The sequence below is a fragment of the Lichenostomus cassidix genome, chromosome 2 (genome assembly GCF_008360975.1).
Source record: "Lichenostomus cassidix isolate B80296 chromosome 2, HeHo_3.0, whole genome shotgun sequence".
Lineage (NCBI taxonomy): Eukaryota > Metazoa > Chordata > Aves > Passeriformes > Meliphagidae > Lichenostomus > Lichenostomus cassidix.
This window is the reverse complement of record NC_139482.1, coordinates 129,092,015-129,111,990: the sequence shown is the minus strand read 5'-3', so window position 1 is coordinate 129,111,990 and position 19,976 is coordinate 129,092,015. Positions and strand designations below refer to the sequence as shown.

Here is a 19,976-nt window from a genome sequence, read left to right as displayed (position 1 = left end):
TTCTCTTCCTTCTCTGATGGGTGGCAGGACCTGCCTCAGGTCAGCTAGATGGGCCCTGGCACATCCCAAGGCGAGCACCTCACTTTCCACCAAATTCTCCTGCTTGTAAGACCCCTGCTTTGTGCCAAGTTTACTGGCACATAGCCACGGGAATACAGAGAACCTCAAGTAAAATCATTAACATGGTATGAGTCTGCCCACACCCAAAACCGGAGAATGTTTGAGGCACCTGAACACATGACGGCATCGGTAGGTTGATGAGAAGCGGTACCCGAGAGGTGGCAGCAAGACTCGCGGCATCTCTCTCCGGCCCTCGTGTCCGCTTCCCGCGTGGAGTACACAGTGAGGAGGGAGCAAAGAGACCCCCGAGCACCCGACCACGGGGTGTCCCGCCCCGCCGCGGACCGCCCCGCGGGGGCGGGCTGGGTGCCCCCACGGGGCGGTGCGCGGCGGGGCGGTACCCACGGGGCGGGGCGGGCGGCTGCGGGCCGAGCCCGCCCGGGTGCAGTCGCCGCTCCGCGCCACGCCGCTGCGCAGTCCCCGCGCCGCTCCGTGGGCCGCCGGAGCCGCACGTCGGGCCGCCCTCCTCTTCCTCCCCACCGCCGCCGCCTCTCGCTATGAATGCACGCCGGGCCCTGCTCTCCGCCGCCTTGCTCGCCAGCCTCCTCTGGGATTTACCTTGCTGCCTCCCGGCTTCCCTCCCTGCCTCCTCGGAGCTCGCCACCTCCTCCAAAGGTGGTCGCAGCCGCAGAGTGCCGCGGTCCCCACGGGAGAACCGTCCGCGGCAAGGGGGACACTCCATGGGCCGGGCGCTCCCACGGGCGGAACCCCACGAGTACATGCTGTCTCTGTTCAGGACTTACTCTATCGCGGAGAAACTGGGCATCAACGCCAGCTTTTTTCAGTCGTCCAAATCCGCCAACACCATCACTAGTTTTGTAGACAGGGGACGAGGTAAGTTCTCCACCCCCACCCCTCACCGTCCCCCGGGGCTGCGGGTGCCCCTTCCCGCGGCGCTCCACGGTACGAGGCTGCCGTCCCGCGGAGCTTGGTGCTGGGGAGGTGGAGAGCGCCCTGCGGTGATCACCGGTGCTGTTCTCTGCCCCGGTGTTGCAGGAAAGTGCAGATCTTTCGGTAGATTAGGAGCCGCTTTGCTTTATTTCAAAGCAAACGGCCCCGCGGCACTGAACCCGAGCTGCGGCAGCCCTAAGAGCTGCGTGCGAGAAACACGCGTGTTCCTCACCGAATCGTCATAGGGTGGTGGAAAACACGCCCCAGCTTTGCAGAAGGAATTTGGGTGTAAATTCAACCTTGAAAAAAAAATTAAATATCGCTCTTCTGGTTTCTTTCCACCCGCCGGAGAAAGGGTGGCTCTTATCTCTACGGCTGCACGGCAAAAAGAAAGTTTAAAATGACTTAGGGCAAACATCTGCTGCCTGAGGCTGCTCTCGCCTCGGGTCGCGTTATCGGGGTTACCTGGAAGAGCCCCGGCCCCGTCCGAGAGCGCTGGGACTGGGACCGTCCGGCTCCGCTTGCGGGGGCGCAGCGTGCAGCCCAGGTACCTCCCGGCCCCGGGACTTAGCGAGGGGCGGCCGGGCTTGACGTTTGCTCCGGGGTCTCATCCTTTGAGCTGTATGCGAGGTTGGCCCTCACGCACCCCCGGGCCGGCGTTGGCAGCGGGGCCAGCTATCCCGGGCAGCAGACCTTCCCCTCGCTCTTCCCGGGCAGCGTCTGTGCCGCGGGGCTCCCGAGACCCCTTCATGACCTGCAGCCCTGGCCGGTGCCCTCCTTTGCTTTTCTCTCGTCGTCGTATCTCTCGTATCCGGGGCCGCGGGTGCACGTTTCTCGTCGATTCAGGGTAAAATTTCCCTTCCGTAAAAACGGCCCACTCCCCCTCTTCCCCCCCCCCCGCCCCGCTTTTTTCGTTATTCTGGTTGTGGGCCATTAAGAACAGACTAATTAACAGGTTCTTAATGAAGGCTGCGCTTTCGTTCCTCCCCTCTCCCAGACCTGAGGACCCTCCCCTCGGTCCGCGCCTCCCCGGGCACTGGTGTACCTGCCGGCGGCTGGCAGCGCCGTCCCGCCGCTGCCGGGAGCCGGGGCAGCTCGCCTCCCTCCCGCCGCGTCCCAGCCGTTTTAAGGCAAAACAGAGTGCCGGGAAAATTACACGGCTGCCTGGAGCTACAGGAGCCGATCGCCCCAAACCGAACCGAACCCTAAACGACCCCACTCACCGCCTCCCCAAGCCGGAAGCCTCTCCCCGCCCACGGCACACGAGGCTCAGCCCCTTGCCCCATCGCTACCCCTGGCTCGGGGGGGTTCTTTCCCGCGGAGGGAGTTCCGCGGGGCTTTTCGCCTCCCGCCTCGGTGCCCGTCGCGCCCCTCTGGGCTCGGGAGGATTCGTGGAAGCGCCCACAATACATGCCCCTCGCGGTCGGAAGCGCGCAGACGTTTTCGAACGGAAAGGGAACACCGGGTTTTGCTCTGCGTCTTCGCTTTATGTGGGTTGTTTTCTTCATCGCTGTTAAAAGCGGGGGTAGAGGGGAAGAGGACTCGCTTTCTAGAAATACGATTTTGAAAAATTCAGCCGTCAGAAAGGAGCTGGACCGCTCCCCCTGACGGAGCGAAACTCTCCCCTGGAGAGGAAACGGGGTGCTAATTCTGCGAGCCGCAGGAAATGGAGCTGCGCTCGATATCATCTTATTCTTGATAACCAGAAGAAAGACAGTTAATTTAACAAATTTAGCTCATCTCGCTGCATGTGAGATTCTGCTCCTGGGGAAGTGATTTGCTAACAGAAGTCCTGGTTTCATTAAGGAAAAGCCTCACTTTTCCCCATTGATTTTGATTTGATGTGTCACAGGCTGTGACCTTCTGCTGGACCTTCTGAGGGTTGCTTAGCATCAAGCCACTGATTGGAGTATTTCAACTCAGTGATCTAATTGAGTGTTCATGTCATAACATATCAAATATTGTCTAGTCTCCCATAATGAAGTGGACCAGCCAATGGCACATCACCAAAAAACTTCAAGAGAGCTTCCGTTCCTCTGAAGTGGTAGCTATTTTACTGCCCACCTCCCCGTGGGCTCCTAGCCCAGTTAATTGGCGAGCTGGAGTTGTGCTGATGATGAACAGTCTTTGCTCAGGGAAAGCGGGGAAGGGGGGGCAGAGTTTCTGTCAATTCATTTGCAGACAATATAGCCGCCCAAATTGACCCAATTAGATGGGCTGCGCTTTACCTAAGCGGCAGCTCCGGGGGGGATATGACGGTGGCCGTCCCACCTGCCGCACGCCATCCTGCATGGCAGCATATCGGGGGGACAGCAGCCCGCAGAGGGGCTCGAAGCAACTTTTAGACCTGTCGAGAAATACCCGTCCCGTACGAGGCGGGCTGCTGTGCCTGCGTGTGCGTGCGAGCGTCCGGCCGGGCTGCTCGGCAGTCGGCTCTGACCGGCAGCAGTCCCAAGCCCGCCCGTCCCACCGCCCTCCGAGGCTGCGGGGCAGAGCGCTTCGGTGCGGACACCGACAGCCGCTTCTCTTTGCCTCGTTTCTTCCCTTCCCGCTTGAAGCTAATAAGATCGCTTTCAGGGTAGCTCGAGAGGTAGTGAAGCCACACTACTGCTTAATACATATATATATATATAATTTTTTCCCCATCGGTAGAAAAAGAGAGAAGGAAGGGGGGAAAGGGTTTGAGACTCCCCCTTCTCCACCCCCTCCCGCCCCCAACTCGCTCCCCCTTGTTACGGTCGCAAGATCAGACAGGACCTAGCTGAATGTAGGAAAATTACTGTTGGCACATGAAGTAACTCATTAAAACGCAGATGGTGCTCTCACTGGCCTCAGGACCCCCAGCATTGGAGCTCCACAGTAAGGCAGGACAATTAGGAGCTGCAAGGACTCCACCAGGCAGAGGGGGGGGGGGGAAGAAAGAAAAAAAGAAAAGGACTGAGCTGGGGAAGGGGGCTATAAACAAGCAATCCCACAGCTAGCAAGATACGCGGGACGACTGGGAACAAATCGAAAACAAACAAAAAAAGAAAATAGCCGGGGTGCGAGGGAGCGCGGTTTTCGGAAGGATCTCCCGTGGGAAGGGAGTGCCACGAGGGCCGGTTGCTGCGAGTGCCCCTCGCCTCTCCCTTTTGTGTCTGCAAAGCTGCCCGCAGCACCGGGACCACGGCAGGGCTCCCGCAGACGAAATGCTGCAGTCCGTGGCTAAGGGACGGGGAAATCGAAATAGGTCGAGATCGTCTCCTTTTTCCCTCCCCGTTTTCTTTATGTAGTTTTGCGTTCCATTTGAAGGCAGCTGATTGGGATGGGCAGGGATCCGAACATCGTTACTTTGCTCTTGCCATGAGGGTCGTGAGGGTGGTGAATAGAGGGCTAGGACGAAAGGGGGATCCCTTGTGCAGAAACTTAAAATGGCCTGGCTGTGCATGTGGCAGAAGAAAAGAGTGTAAATCCCACTTGAAGTTCATCTAGTGCAACATATTCATGCAAAATAGCGGGCTTCTGGGTGGACCGAAAGCTGCAATGTAGTGTAATCTGTGCAGCGCCTTTGCCCAGGCAATGTTGTCGTTGGCAGAAAGAAAATGAAATATAAACAGGGAAGTATTTTAATGGGGAAGGAGGGAATTCACAACTGTTAATTATTTGGTGACCTTGTATTTGATTTGTTTGAGCCCCTTATAAAAACACTAATGCAGACCAGACGGCCGGAGCGCGGCAGCGAGCTGCTTCTCCTCATCCCCGCCGTGCACCCGGGAAAGGAGCGAGCGGTCCGGCCCGGCCCAGCCCGGCGGAGCCTCCGCTCCCGCGGAGCCGGTGGCTTGGGGACGGGAGGGGAGCGGGCAGCGCCTCCGAGCTGCCTGTGCCGGGAGGTGTTTTGGGGGTTGGTGTTTTACCCCCCGCGCCGCGGGAGCCGCGGGAGGGAGCGGGCCCGGGGCACAGGCGGAGCGGGGCGCGGGCGGAGCGGATCGCAGCGTCCCCTCGGCGGCTGCGGATGCACTTCTCGCCTTTTCCCAGTGAAAATCGGGGCTGTCGGCGGGGGGAGTATTTTTTAATTTATTTTTCGTTTGTTTATTGTCGGTTGAGAAGGCGCGGGGGCTCGAGCACGCCTCACTGCGGGACGGGAGGGCGGCCCGGGGAAGAGGCGCCGGGAGCTCCGCGGATCAGGCAGCTCGGCGGGGCGGTGCGCGGCCGCGGAGCCGCTCTGCTAACAGCTCGAGTAATTAACGCCTATCAAACCATTTCGGTGTCTTACTTAGGACCTGGTCCTGATTTTTTTCGTGGGTTTGTTTTTTTGTTTTTTGGTTTATTTATTTATTTATTTATTTATTTTAATCCAGAAACCATTCTGCGGGGCTTGCTAAGAGGCTGCATTTGATTTTTCTCCTCCTTTTTTTTTTTTTTTTTTTTTTTTTTTTTTGCGGGCGGGGGAGACGAGGGGGACGGGGGACAGAGCTCTCCGCCTTGGAGCTGAGGAGTTTCCGCCGCCCGCGGGGAGATGCTGTGCCGCAGCTGGGCTGGCCCCAACCGGCAGCCGAGAAGCCCGCGGGGAGAAAATCCGGCGCAGGCCGGGCCACTCGGCGCTGGGCACGGCAGCGGGCAGCCTCGCCCTCCTCATTTACCTCCTCCCTTCGTAGCAGAAAAAAACCCCAAAACGGTCGAAGGGAGAAAACCCTCCTATCCTTGCGATTTCGGGGCAGGCTGAAACTGAGGTTAGGAGTCCTCCCGTGCCTGAAGTCTGATTTATGAGCGAAAGGGGACGTTTCAGTCTTTGCTTGTTATGGCCAGATCTGTATGCTCTGTTGCTGTATCCTAGCGCTTCCACATATATCGCTCAGAAATATCCTCCAAAACGTCCCCTCGCTTCATTTCTTAGCTCCAAGCGCTGGGAATATTCAGGCCGATTTTTTCAACACGAATAATTTCTGAGGAATTATTTCTCTTCTGTCGAAGTATTCCGGGTAGCGTAATCGCCGCAAAAGGGGAAAGGGAAAGATACTGGGTTAAGGTCTGTTACAGCAGGTAGACACCCCCTAAGGAAGCTCCTCTCCGCCTCGGCGCATCTCCTGGGACGATGCCGACAGCCGAGGGCCGGAGTTTTGCGGGATGTCCCGCGGGTGTTGCAGCGGTCCCTCTGCGCCCGAGGGCTGAGAGTCGCTTGTGGGAAGCGCAGAGGTGGCGGAGAGCGGGAGAGTAGGGCAAGAGCAGGCGACCTTCCCGGAGAAGGTACGGCACAGCGGTGATCAAAGGTACATCACAGCCAGGTGCCTCCCGGCTCTGAGGAGGAACAAAAAAAAGGAAACAATCCTCCAACAGCTAGTTAGCGTTTTTGGCAGGATTGGTAATTCGTCCGAGGAAGGTGTGGTCTTTCTCGGTTACTCGATAGCGAAGCGAACGATACATTTAAATCTAATCACTCGGTGTAATAAAAAACCGCGGCGAGGCAGGCGCTGGGAGATGTGGAATTGAAACCCGGAGAAATGCCACACATGGAGAGTCAGCCCCTTGTTTCCACAGCTTGGGTAATGCTCCGAAAGAAATACCTGTCAACCTTGCGACTCTGCAGACAACGTGTAGGCAGACCTTCGCAATTAGGGACAATATATGTTTTAATTTCCAGATTATTGTTATGCGAGTGTCTGCAAAGTGTCTTTAAACTGAAAATGTGCTTTTGGTTTGCGAGTTTAAATGTGGCTTGAAAGAGAATTTGGGAATGGGAAAATTCTTCTTGAATGTGGTTTGGGTATAATTTTCAGTGATGTAAAGTTAAGATCTGAGCCCTGATGAATTGGCTGGGAGCCCAGTACCTGATCTGCCATGAAAAGTGAAACTTTGTGTAGCCTTCGTTAACCCCCGTCCCTCCTCAAAGCCCAGACTGCGGCGAGAAAGCGACCCGGGAAGCGAGAGAGGTTTCACACAGGGAGTTGAGGGAAACGTCCCAACCCAGTGATTCATTTAGCTTCGAAGATGCTAAAACCGCAGCCACTGCACCGTGGAGGAAAGCGTGGGGAAAGGCGGGCACGGGCCCAGCGCAGCCCCCCGGGCTGGGCCCTGCCCAGTCCGCCCGCAGGAGCACCGGGCACGGGAGCCTCGGGAAGGGCAGAGAGGAGTAGGGCTGCTCTCTGCCCCCTGGCCACTGACACATCCTTAAATTTCAGATAGACCTACTCCCTCCTTCTGTCCCTCCTTCCCGCTCCTAATATACTATTTTCGCCCGGAAAAAAAAATAAATAAACTACGGACAGTAGAAATAGAACTAACAGTTCCTGCGGAACTAACATTCATCTATATTAACGTTACAAATATAAACACACCTCCCCGGTGCATTTTCTGCAATGGGGCTTTCCCCAGCCCAGATGGGATGACTTTACTGTTCTCACCAAGTATTTCGGTAACCGGGATATCTGTAAGGACAGATTCAACTGGCCCGAGAAAAAAAGCAGATCTCGAGCTGGCGGTTAGAAACCCCGGGTTTCACCCCAGTCGCTCCTTGTGTTTAAAGGAAAACTGAAGAGGACAAGACCCAGTCCGTGTGTACTGCTCACAGGGAGAGAGAGGGACAGCCAGGGTGTCTCCATGCTGTCTCTGCTGCCGCTCTTTGTGTGCTGGGAAGGCGGCAGCTTCCCTGGAACAAAGGGTCCCCAACCTAGACCCGTCTCTCCCCGTTTTGTGGAGGTTCCGGAAGTCCCGCTTTCCCTCCCCGCCCTCCGCTGCTTTTCCCACCCTCTCCACTGCGCTGGGAGAGAGCCAGTACTGGTTTAGGATTATGTATTCATCTGGAATTATTAGGTTACAAGAGTGAATAAATAGCGTTTATCTGATCGGATTCAAAGCTGCTTATTTGAAACAACCGGCAGCCCTGCCCCTTTTCCTGCCCTCCCCAGAGAGGCACGGGAGCCGGCAGCTGCCTGAGCCAGTGGGACTTTTCCAGCACAGAGTTTCGGTGCTGCTGAAACCCGTCTCAGAGATCCGCTTGACCGAGAGCACATATCTCTGGAAACCGGCCGTGTGCCCAGCGTGCCATGCTGCCGAGCAACCCGGACCAGCCGTACAACGCCCCAAACTCTCGCCAAACTGGAGTCTCAAAAGATGCTGCTCGGGGAGCATCCCTGAGCGACCCTATTGGCACCCACAGTGCCAGAGCTGGTTTCCTCCCGCACCGCCGTGTGACAGGGGTTTGCAGAGCCTTTAAAACCCGTTTTCAGCAGCGGGGACATGCGGGGAATTCAACCTCTCCCCGCTTCCTTCCCGTCTAACCTTCAGGCCTGGATGTTACCCCCGAATGGGACTATTCCCTGCGCCGCGCCAGGCCACCTGCGTGCTGGCTCCTCGGGGAGGGGCGCTGTCGCCTTCGTGTCCTCCCATCCCTCGGGAAAGGGCTGGCCTTTCCCTGAAAGCTCAGTCTGCCGTGCAGTGCTGCCCTGCTCCTGCACCCCGGCAGGGATGCGGGGTATCCAGGAGCGTGGCGCTGGTCAAGAATAAGACAAGGAGAAGTGTGTGCGTAAGGTGTCTGCTCCGGAGGGAGAGCGGCCTGGAGACAGCACTCTCCTCCCCCCCACCCCATGGCGACTGCGAGTAGCAAAGAGAGCGAGCATCTCTCTTTGAAACCAAGCGTGACACCCGCCTCTCCATCCCCTAAGCAACGAGAGCGATTAAAAGCGAATCTGTGCCCAGGCCCGGCTCTGCCCACACCCCGAAGCTGGGGATAGGGGCAGGAGAAGGCGCTGATCTGGTTTCCTCGACTGTCGCTGGAACACATGAAGGAAGGTCTGAGGCATCTGGGCAGGGCCAGGAGATCCGTCTGTGCCCTGCCGGATGCCTGGGTATCTGAGAGATGTTGGAAGCAGAAATAACCCCGAAGACGACGAGAAAGAGGAGGAGGAGGAGGACCTGCACTTTCTTACCTGAGGGATGCTCATCCCCTTCTGTCTGAAGCTCCCAGGGCCCCCTTGAAGGAGGGGGCAATGATTCAGAGATCTCCTGAGCTACTGGACCCTCCTCCCTCAACCAAGTGCACCTCAACTCCTGGCCCCGACGGCCCACGCCTGTGAAGGGGAGAACTACCCCCATCCCCGCCTAAAACCCACAAGAGACTCGTGGACCGAATCCTGGTCTGTACTTGCAGTGCTGATGAAACTGTCCAGCACCTCTAGGCAGCTCCCGATAGATTTCACTTTTAGTTTCAGCAGCTCGATTGACTAGCTGTTGTCGTCACCTGGACTGTGACGACATTTTTTCGGGCTCTGCGCGCGTTTTTTCAGTCTACTCCCGCCCTCCCCGAGAGGGATGCAAAACCGGGCTGCCTCTCGCCCCTCGCTGAAAAAGGAGCAGCCCCGCCGCGAGGAAACAGACAAGCCTGCAGTGGGAGGTGGAGGCAGGGAAGTGAAAGGCCTGGGTTCGAATTCTCCGGGACGCTTGAAGGGCCTGACCGATTCCGCATCGCTCCCGCCGGCGCGCAGCCCCGTGGAGACGGGGAACCTCCGTCTCGGGAGCTCCCTCTCCCTGCTGACTCCCCGTGCAGGGCGAGGAGACGACCGCGGCCATGCTCCGGCCGCCCGGCCCCGGCCCCGGGAGCAGGGCGGGTGTGCGGGGCCCGGCGAGCGCCAGCTCCGCAGCCTGGGATGCCGCGTGGGTGCGCGGCGCGGTGCGGGCGGCGGGGCCCCCCACGGCGGCTCCTTGCGGGGCGATGGGGACGTTCTCGGCAGGCAGCCAGGCTTCGCCGTAGGATCCCGTGGCCTGGCTACGGGGCAGGTTTTCTTTCCCAGCAATTCCCGCTGTCCCTGCCGCACTCCACGCTCCATCTCCCTGATGACGTCTAGGGGGACACGCAGCGACGCAGGGCGACTGTCGAGTGTGCTAATCCGCACTGATTAACTGCACGTTAATCCGTATTGATTTTTACATGGCCGTGGCGCGTCTGAAGATTTTGGTTTGCATAAATCATCCCCTCGTCTCTCCTGCCCCGCAGGATGTTCCCTGAGACCTGTCAGGTAGAGCCGAGGTTGTGAAACATACTGATTAGGAATTGCAATGACCTTTGATATCGATAAGTAACAGGCGGGAGAATATTTCTTTAGTCTCTGTTTCTACATCTGGGGCGGGCTGAGTTTGGAAAAGCGGCGAGGGGCTGCTGAACAGAGGCTCCAGTGACACTTTTACTATAGAAATCTACACAAGCTTTACTAGCTTCTGGGGAAACACAGGGGCTTTGGGAATTTTTGTATTTGCTGGGTTGTAAACATTTTATTGGAAAGCAGCTCAGGGAAACCTGGTTTGCCTTCTGCATTGCACTTTGTACACCGATGTGTCAAAAAAGAAGTCCAAGGTTTTCTCAGAGGAGAATAGATACGTGTATATGGGGCTGATTGGCAGAGGATGTGCGCGGAACAGGGTCTGCCCCTAGTGCTGGAGAGCTGTCTCCTGTCTGGTGCGAGTCCTTCCGTACGTCCTTTCCACATTCTTCCCTTTCCTTTCCATATTCTTCCCTTCTCCTTCTTTCTCCTCTTCCTACCCTTCCCCGGTCCCGGTCCGGCTGGGGGTGGGGGGTGAGGCGGGCAGCAGCGGCCCCGGCCGGGCAAGCCGGCGGTGCTCGCATCCCTTCCCCGCCTCAGAGACCTCTCGGCAGATCCCCCCTCGAGCGCAACTGACTGTAATTATTTTTATCTCGCAGACGATCTCTCGCCCGCTCCCTTGAGGCGGCAGCAGTATGTGTTTGATGTGTCGACCCTCTCGGAGACGGAGGAGCTGGTGGGGGCCGAGCTGCGGCTGTTCCGCCGGGCTCCCCGCGGCCGCCCGCCGCCCGCCGCCCCGCCGCACGTGCAGCTCTCCGCCTGCCTCTCGCCGCGACCGCTGGACTCCCGCGCCCTGGACCCGCGAGCGGCCTCGTCCGCCGGCTGGGAGGTGTTCGACGTGCGGCAGGGCCTGCGGGAGCAGCGGCCCTGGAAGCGGCTGTGCCTGGAGCTGCGGGCCTCGGCGGACCGCGGGCCGCGGCGCTGGCTCGACCTGCGGGGCCTGGGCTTCGCGCGCCGGCCGCGGCCGCCGCAGGAACGGGCGCTGCTGGTGGTCTTCACCCGCGCCCGGCGGCGGAGCCTCCTCGGGGAGCTGCGCGCCGAGCTGGGCGCACCCCCGCCGCCGCCGCCCGCTGCCCGCCGCCCGCCGGCCCGGCGCCAGCGCCGCACCGCCTTCGCCAGCCGGCACGGCAAGCGGCACGGCAAGAAGTCCCGGCTGCGTTGCAGCAAGAAGCCGCTGCACGTCAACTTCAAGGAGCTGGGCTGGGACGACTGGATCATCGCACCGCTGGAATACGAGGCCCACCACTGCGAGGGGGTCTGCGACTTCCCGCTGCGCTCCCACCTGGAGCCCACAAACCACGCCATCATCCAGACCCTCATGAACTCCATGGACCCCGGCTCCACGCCGCCCAGCTGCTGCGTCCCCACCAAACTGACCCCCATCAGCATCCTCTACATCGACGCGGGCAACAACGTGGTGTACAAGCAGTACGAGGACATGGTGGTGGAGTCCTGCGGCTGCAGGTAGCGGGCGGGACGCCCCTCGGCGGCAGCCGGGTCTGCGTGCGGCGGAGGTGCGGCGGCAGCGGCGAGCGGGACCCCCGTCCCGCGGCCGGCCGAGCGCGGCTGGGGCGGAGGGGACCGGCGGAGGGGCGGGCGGCGGCCCCGCGCGGGGGTTCCGCGGTGGCGCCCGTGGGGGCGGCGGGGCTACGGCAGTGGGGCTACTGCCGGTGGGGAAGGGCGAGCAGGCCGGGCAGGCGGCGAAGCCCCCGCCCGATCCCTTCCCCGCTCCCCTCTCCTCTCCCGGGGTTTATCTGGCGATCTATCCTCCTCCCTCCAAAGGTGAAGGCAATTTACCAAGTACAGAAAGAGTCGGGGGAGGGAGAGGGAGCAGACTGATCCCACTCTCTGAAGTTGCTCTGAAGAGGGCTGTTTCATTTCTGCCCTCTCTTTCACATTCCTGCAAGCTTACCAGCCAGAAATAGCCTACGGCCCCCCCCCCCCCGCCCCTCCAAGGGAAAAAAAAGAAAGAGGAAAAAAAAAAAGAGAACAAGAATTCCTTGAGGTTGTAATTACCAGCTAGGTTTTATTTTAAGACAGCAAAGACAAACTGTGAAGAGCGAAGTGTTACAGAAAGCACAGCCGGGGTGGATTGGAAAGGAAACTCCTTCGGATCTCATGAAGAGTGCAAGGATGCCATTGCCAGGTCTCTGGGTAGCTCTGTCTCGGCAGCCCTCGAAACTTGCAGCAGTATTATACACAAAAGTTGTGCTGGAAAAGGCGTTTTATGTAAAATTTCTCTTTCCCACCTTTGGTTTCAGCTGTGGCTTCACCTGAGGAAAGTGCACTTCGAAGCTATGCCTAGCCCTTTCTTAAATGTAATGATTATGTTCGTAGTTTCAGGCTTTTCCCCACCGATTTCTAGAATTGTTGGCTTATCTGGTTTTGCAGAGCTACAAACTTGTGGAAAAAAAATAAAAAAGAGAAGAGAAAAATAATATAAAATGCTAATAAAAAGACTCGACCAGGAGCATTAATTTAAAATGCACATTTTGCTTTGGATGCACTGTTGTTCATATAAAAGTTGTAAATATTTGTTTATTTAAACAGACTGAAAAGTGCAAAATGGAGATGAACAACATGCATTTCTTTTTTAATGTACAAAATATGATATGCACTCGAAATGTTATAATTTCTAATATTTTTAAAAGTTTATATTTGAGTTGTACAGAGTTAAGCATTAATCAAATATTTCGTCCTTACTTAACATTATCATTTCCTTAAGATATTATTACAAGATTTAAATTCTGTGCTAATAATGGAGAAAATAATTTTTTACTGTCTACCTCAATATAATGCAAGTATTTACAACTCTAAAGTTATCTGAGGTAAATTAATATTCAGAACATTTTTACAATACACCTTTACTGGACAATACTACAACTATTATTGTATTATTAAACATTTTTTTTCCAAAAAGTCAGCTTGCTTTTATATGTTCTATTATTTGATTAAGTAATTCTGAGTTCTCAAGTAAATATTGGCTCTAATTCTAAAATGCTGCAGAGTTGAGTTGGATCAAGTGCCACTTGAAGGCGTACCTAAAGCCATTCCTCCTGTCTGAAGACTTTTTGTACTCTCACAAGATCTTTAGTTTCATCTTTGATATATGCCAGCGGCATAAATCTGCATTATGTTTTTATGCATTTTATGCAATGATTATTGTAAGTGGGACAATGCGTTAAGGGGAAAAATTCAGGCAAACGTTTGTAAATCTCATCTGTATTGGGGACATTAATATACACTGTATGATGATGAGCAAAAGACAATGAATGTTTTATAAATGATATTTATTTTGATGCAATGGGTAATATATTTATTAAATATTTCATGGCTATCTCTTAGATAATGAAGAACTATTCAATGAGTAGCTGTTTCCATAAGAGAAGGCTCCTCTCTCAGTGATGCGTGCCGAGGTGGTGCAGGCAGCTTGGGGGCTGTGAGCCCCACTCTCAGGGACAAAAATAAAAGCCTCATCTTATATGCAGAAGGGCTGAAAGAGCTGCTCACCTTGTGGAATGTGTTGGAAAACAAGCTTCCTTTCATGGAAAGTGGAATTTTATTTCCATATCACAAGATCTGATCCCACACTTTTTTCTCTGACCAGCTTTCACTCCCTTGCACTGCTGCTTGAACAAAGGAGTGCAGAATCGGGCCCGAGTGTTTGAATAGCAGCAGCTAAGAGACCTGTAGAAGACTCCAGCCTTAGAGCTGGTACAACTGTCAGAGGAATATTGCTTGCTAGTACTTAACAGTGTTTCAAGTTCATTACTAATAGTAGATTTGGAAATTACAGCTTTAAGAAGGGCTTTGATTTTAAAGCCAGGTTCACCATGTGCAGTTCTGACTGGTGTGAACTTTGGTTGTGGTTCTGACCACACCAGTTCAGTCTTCTGCTATGGATCAAACCTCTGCTCTCTTTAGGAGGGAAAGAGCAGGCAAATGATGCCCAACGGGCTGCAATATACTCTCTGAGGAAAGGTAATCGAGATATGTATGATGTTGTCAACTGGAAATGAACATGATGTAAAAATCTGAAATTTTACAAAATTCTCAGCTAGAGAAGGCTGAAGGAATCATCTCTTTATTTTGCTGTCTATTGAGCAAATGAATTATTGTGTGTAGAGACAATGCTTTGGCTAAAACCATACGCTGAGATTTTCAATGCAATTTCCTTTCCATGTAAAAATCAATATCACTTCTGTTGCAAGCCCATTATTTACACGCTTGGTGGCAAGCTGTGCTGTCACTGAGTTGTCCTTTCTGCTCTGCCTCAGACATGGCTTTGGGGAGCTTCATCAGACTAAGTTCAGCTGTGGGGGGCCTCAGAAAACTCCCATCAAAGGAAGTTGTTAGAGAGGCAGCATTTTTCTGTCTTGGATGTACAGTGTAGTGCACTTTGCACCTTCTCTTACATTAGCTGAATTTTTGGTGATGTCTTTAATGGCCAGAAAAAGTTTGAAAGCCCTTTATGCCAAATATTTGTGGTTGGTAACCTCCAAGAACAGTGAGAGAACCTGAAAAAAGGCAAAAATAGTTAGAAACTGTAGTATCTCCTTTGGAGGCACACATTTTGGATTTTGCTTACTGAAAGAGAGAAAACACTGGCCTTTCTGAGCATGTGCTCTGCATGCTATAGCTAATATAACATTATCTGAGCCCATTTTGGCAAGTCTGCTATTCCTGTAGGTGGGGTCTCTGCTCACTTCCTTTTTCAGGTCTACAATATTCTTTTGCACAAATCTGAGAAGGAGTAATATAGTGCTGAGAGGGAGAAGTGAATAGATACAGCAAAGCTGATCAATGGTCTTTCTCTCCTTGCACTTCCCTTCCTCTCTCCTCCCCTGCCCCCAAGAGATAACCAGTACATTGGAAATATAACAAAAAATACCTGTTATCATTTTTTCCAACTTTTTTACTACAAATACTGCAAGCCTTTGTTTTATAGAAATCCAAATATGGAAATACAGTGGATGCACAGCTCAAATCTCTTTGTCCTGCCAAAGAAATACGAAGTTTCTTTTCCATTTCTCAACTACCATGCTCAAAATCACATTTAAAAAGGGGAAATTAATTCTTTTATTATGTTGCTGGCCAGAAGAGGGAGCAGAATCTATGAAATTGTGGGAATAGACAATGAGGGACAGAAGACAGCTGAAGTTGGTCTGGCTGATGGTGAGATACTTATCAGCAGAGGTTACACGATTCATCCATCACACTGACTGTGCTGCTCAAGCACAAGAAAACCACTGACTCATCTTTGAAGTACAGATATGCATTGGAACAAATTCTGAGTACATGAATGAAAAAAACAGCATGGGACTTAAGCCCTTACTTTATAAGTAAGGTCCTTTCTGGACCACAGACTCCCTCTTACATTTATTTGTGGGAGGGTTGTATTTTTGAAAATGGTTATTTGTGGAGAAAAAAGCTGGAAATTCCCCATAAAGAGCAGATCCAGCCTTCCTCCTTGTTATCTCCATGTAGATGAGAGGTTGGTCCATTTACTGCATTTATAAAGTAAGCGTGTTTATTCTTAACTCAATGTTTAACCTCAGATATTATTTGAGCTGATTGCATTGTATGAAACATCTTCCTTCATAACCTCTTATCTTTGCTTCAGAAGCACATCTGAAGCTTTGAGGAAGATGAGTGACTGAACTTCACTCTTGTCAATCATTCAGAGGCTGGGCAGCAGAACAGCAGATATCAATAGTGTATGATTTGTTCTCTCACATAGCAGCTATGTGCTATAAAGGAGTATATTCCCCTAGAGCAGGGACCCCTTGTCAGCATTCAGCTATATTATGTGATTAGATTTCCAAATATTTATTCTTGTTTCTTTGCAATGTCAGACCCATTGTAAACTGAGGATGTTCCAGCTGTTCATAATTGTGAGGGAGGAGAATCAACATATTGTCCCTGCTATGCTCATCATCTGCTTATTTCTTGATGACTGCAGCCTTGAAAAGTACCACTGTCTTAGTTAATATACATTACTATTTAGTGTATTATGCTGTTGGGAATTAGGAACGGTTCTCACAAGGTATTACCCAGAGCTAGTTTTGCACAACATCAGCCTGATACAGTGTATGCGACTTTATATCTGCCCATGTGCTAGCATTTTGACAAAACTAGCATTCATTTAAACTACGAATGCTGTCAACCCCCTCTCTGGAACTGAGAAATCTGAAATTGGACTGTGGATCTTTATCCAATAAGACTGCTTTCCTACTAACAACTTTCTGCAGCAATTTTTAAGAAGACCCTAAGGAGAATCTCCATCCTATAGAGCATTTTTAAATCAGTGAAAAAAACATTGCTTTCCAGAATGTGAGAATTTTATTACTAGAGCAAAATGACTGAAAAGGCTCCTAGGACAGCAGGGTTTGAGTGGGTGGGCAGGAGAGACCTCAGGTGAGTAAGAAAAGTAGAGGTCTGGTTGACAACTCATTGCTGTGGTGGAAGTGGGAAATTGCAGGAGGGCCATAGAATAATGAAAGGGATAATGTAAGGGCAACCTGCCAAACATCTGAGATGTTTTCACTCTAATGGTAAGAGTATGGAGAATAAACAGGAAGAACAAGAAGTCTTGGGACACAACAAAGGCTATGGTTTAATCAGCATCACAAAAGCTCAGTGAAATAAATTGCAGTGCTTCAATATTAGCAGAGAGGGTATAAATGGTGTAGGAAGAAGAGGCAGTAAAAAAGGAAGAATATTATCTGGTATATTAGGAATGTATAGAAGGCCAGAGAGAGGGGAAAGACAGAGTGGTCAGAGATGAAACAGAGGAACAGTAAAAGTCTACTAAGGATTACTGAATGAGGAGGAGGTTGATGTAGTATTTTTGAGCAACTACTGGGAGTGTCCTGAGGTTATGAGGTAGTGGGAATCAAGGACTTTATCTAACCAGGTTATCTGCTCTAAGAAAATTAAAAAGCCAACAAAACAAAACCCAACAGCACAGTACAAGAGGTTCCTCAAGTTTTTGGAATGTGTCTGGACAACTCTTTGTTTTAAAGAGTGAAGGCAGTTATGGGAGACATGGCCAGATAAGCTATGATAGATATGATTAATAAAGAGAAACTTGCTAGAAGGCAATTTGATCTCGTGTGTCTGTGGAGGAGGATAGCAAGACCAAATGACTCCTGTATGGCAGATTTCCTCACTTCAGGCAATCCATTGGGAAAGTTCTGAAAGGAGGAGCCAAAAAGAGAAAGAATCTTAAGAAAACAGGCAGTTTGGAAGAAATCCGTAGTTAAAGGTCTCAAAGGAACCTATCCTGCTGGCAAGGAGGACAGCATTGGAGAAAATCAGGGGGTCTGAGTCAGAAGCTGCGTGGTTATCTGTTGACAAAAACCCATCATACACAAAGTGAGCAAATACACTACTAGGATTAGTAAAAGAGAAGGACTGAAGTGTAAAGAGTGCAAAAAGGACTAGAAAAATAAATTAGGAGAAAGGGAAAAGGATTATCACTTCATGGGGATGTTGAACAAAGGACAAATGACAGAGTGAGCTGAAGTGTGAAACACCATCTGTACAAATGGGGGACACTTGGTATGAGAGGCTGAACACACTTAGAGCTAGCAAGGGAATTGAAATGCAGCTCATGGAAGAGAAGTGAAGGAACCTTTGAGTAAAGGGCATATACTCAGAGCTGGAAGTCCTGGGGAAGTTTACTCTGGTATAATTAAAGAACTAACCACAAGAATTTCTGAAATATTAACAAGTGTATTTAAGAACACAGAGAAGATTTAAAAGGTACCAAGAACTACAGACCAGACAACCTGTCTCAGATACCTCCAATACTTTGAGAATTACTGCAAAAAATTCAAGTGCTTCCTATAATAGCAACTGCAGAATTACAATGTAATAAAAATATCTAGTGTGAATTTATCCAGAAAAATCATATCTAGTTAGCCTTGTGCTCTTCTTGCTAAGAGTGACATGTAACTCAATCAAAATTATTTTGCTACATTAAAGGGACAGTTTGATATAAGTACAGTGAAATGTAATAGCAACAAGTGCAAAATATTACACTTAAGAAAGGATAACATCAAGCAAAATATAAAAAAAACTGGCTAATAATGCTTCTACTTGAGAGAATCTGGGCTGTATAGTGAAATGAACTCTGAATACAAGGTAATGAAAGAATGATTGAGTTGCCCTGGATCTTCCAGGGTATAACAACTGGGATATTCAGGGTCAGAAATATTCTGACATCCGGGCTGATGAGGGCTCAGGAAAAGTGCTGTGCCCAATTTTAAGGATCATTATCTAACATCATCTTCTGACATCTTCTGGATCATTGGTAGTCTGCTGACCACAGACTAACATGACCTGGGAAATAAGTATATCTGGGCTCAATAGATACATGTGTAAGACTCAGGGCCAGCTCTTTCTTTGTATGCTCTCAAAAATATTTTCAGATATGTCTGACAGGGTGGGTGTTGCTCAGTCTCTTGCCATCAGAAAAGGAGAGAGTGGAGCTCCCAGGATGCTGTTGCAAGGAGAACTCTGTTGCTGTGCCACAGTGCCTGAGATCTTTTCATCATAAGCTGCCTGAGACTCAGGAGAACTAAAAACTGTTATACGCTTATCTCAATTATCTGCAATTATCTCAGTTGAGACATACAGATCTGAATTTTGCTCTTGAAATGGGAAAAGGGGGCTTTGTTGTGATGCCTGTTGTAGCACCTATACTGGACAGTATGCCTTCTGGGATATCATTAGTACTGAGCAGAGTGGAATAAATGTCTCTCATAACTTTATATAAGGCATTCTGCTTAATGCAGCAAGATGCATGCTTCAGAGGGAATCCCTTTGTTCACTCCCACTCTGATGGAGCCCTGCACTGGATGAACATTTCTTGTTGCCATCATAAACCAGATAATGGGTCATAACATGACAACAATGTGCTTCTGTGAATTCACCAGGCACAATTTGCTGTTGATGCCAGTTCTGGCCAAAAAACTCCCAAATCTCAACTAGCCTAAAACCAGTTGTCTGCACCTTCCAGCAGATGTTCTGCAGCCAGCTGTGTCCTACAGCTGAGTCCAAAATACTTCTCAGAAACTAGGTTTTGTGTCCTCAAGAGTTTTAATTTAGCATTGCTGGTTTTTTTGTTGCTTATTTCATACTAGTTCAGATGTGGATCTCTGGAGAGGAGTTTTGAAGTTTACTGTGACCAGACAAATAAAAGCAAAGGAATGTCTGGTCCATCTTGAACTAGAAACTTCCTGCTGACATGAGGGGAATCAGTTCTTGGATGTGTCAGCAGCCCTTGGCACAGCTGTGAACTGAGTACAGCATACCTGCTCATCAACCCCTTCACATACATCTTTGATTAGTGAAGATGAACATTTGGGAACTTGTATGACACAAGTTCCCAAATGTTTGTTTGCTTTGTTGTTTGAGAGGGAATTAAATTACTGTCATCATCTAGGATTGGCATTCTACAAAACATACTCCTCTCCCTTTTTGTCTGCAGTACCCTACAAGCAGAACATTTTCATTAACAGTGCTGAAGTTGCATTGACTCTTTTTTATCATTCAGTTGCTCGCTCTTTTTGTTTTTGTAGACTAGAACCTAAAAACCTATTTAACCTGGGATTTACTTCTGCCAAAGGCTGTTCTGCTAGGAGACAATGCAGACAAAATTCATGACTGACAAAACAGGCAGCAGAGCCATGAAACATTAAGCATCTACTGTAGGTCTGGCTGAAAGGTTTTGAGTGAGAAAGAGGAAATAAAGAAGATGTGTTCATTATTTTCGGACTTCTAAATTATTTCTGACCTCACATTTTATCTCAGGAAGAACAGGCCTCTTTACATTAAGATGAATGCCTGAGAGGGCAAAGAAGATGGGATTGACCTGGGGCCATTAGAATA

The 19,976-nt window shown here is 51.1% G+C and overlaps 1 protein-coding gene across 1 annotated transcript; it reads left to right on the top strand.

Moving 5' to 3' along the window:
• The first annotated feature begins 528 nt into the window (after positions 1–528).
• On the top strand, positions 529–13,378 carry GDF6 (growth differentiation factor 6). Its single transcript, XM_085053257.1, has 2 exons — positions 529–954; positions 10,679–13,378. The coding sequence occupies exons 1-2, from the start codon at positions 618–620 to the stop codon at positions 11,545–11,547; spliced, it is 1,206 nt and encodes a 401-aa protein (XP_084909383.1). The 5' UTR covers positions 529–617; the 3' UTR covers positions 11,548–13,378.
• The last annotated feature ends 6,598 nt before the right edge of the window (positions 13,379–19,976 follow it).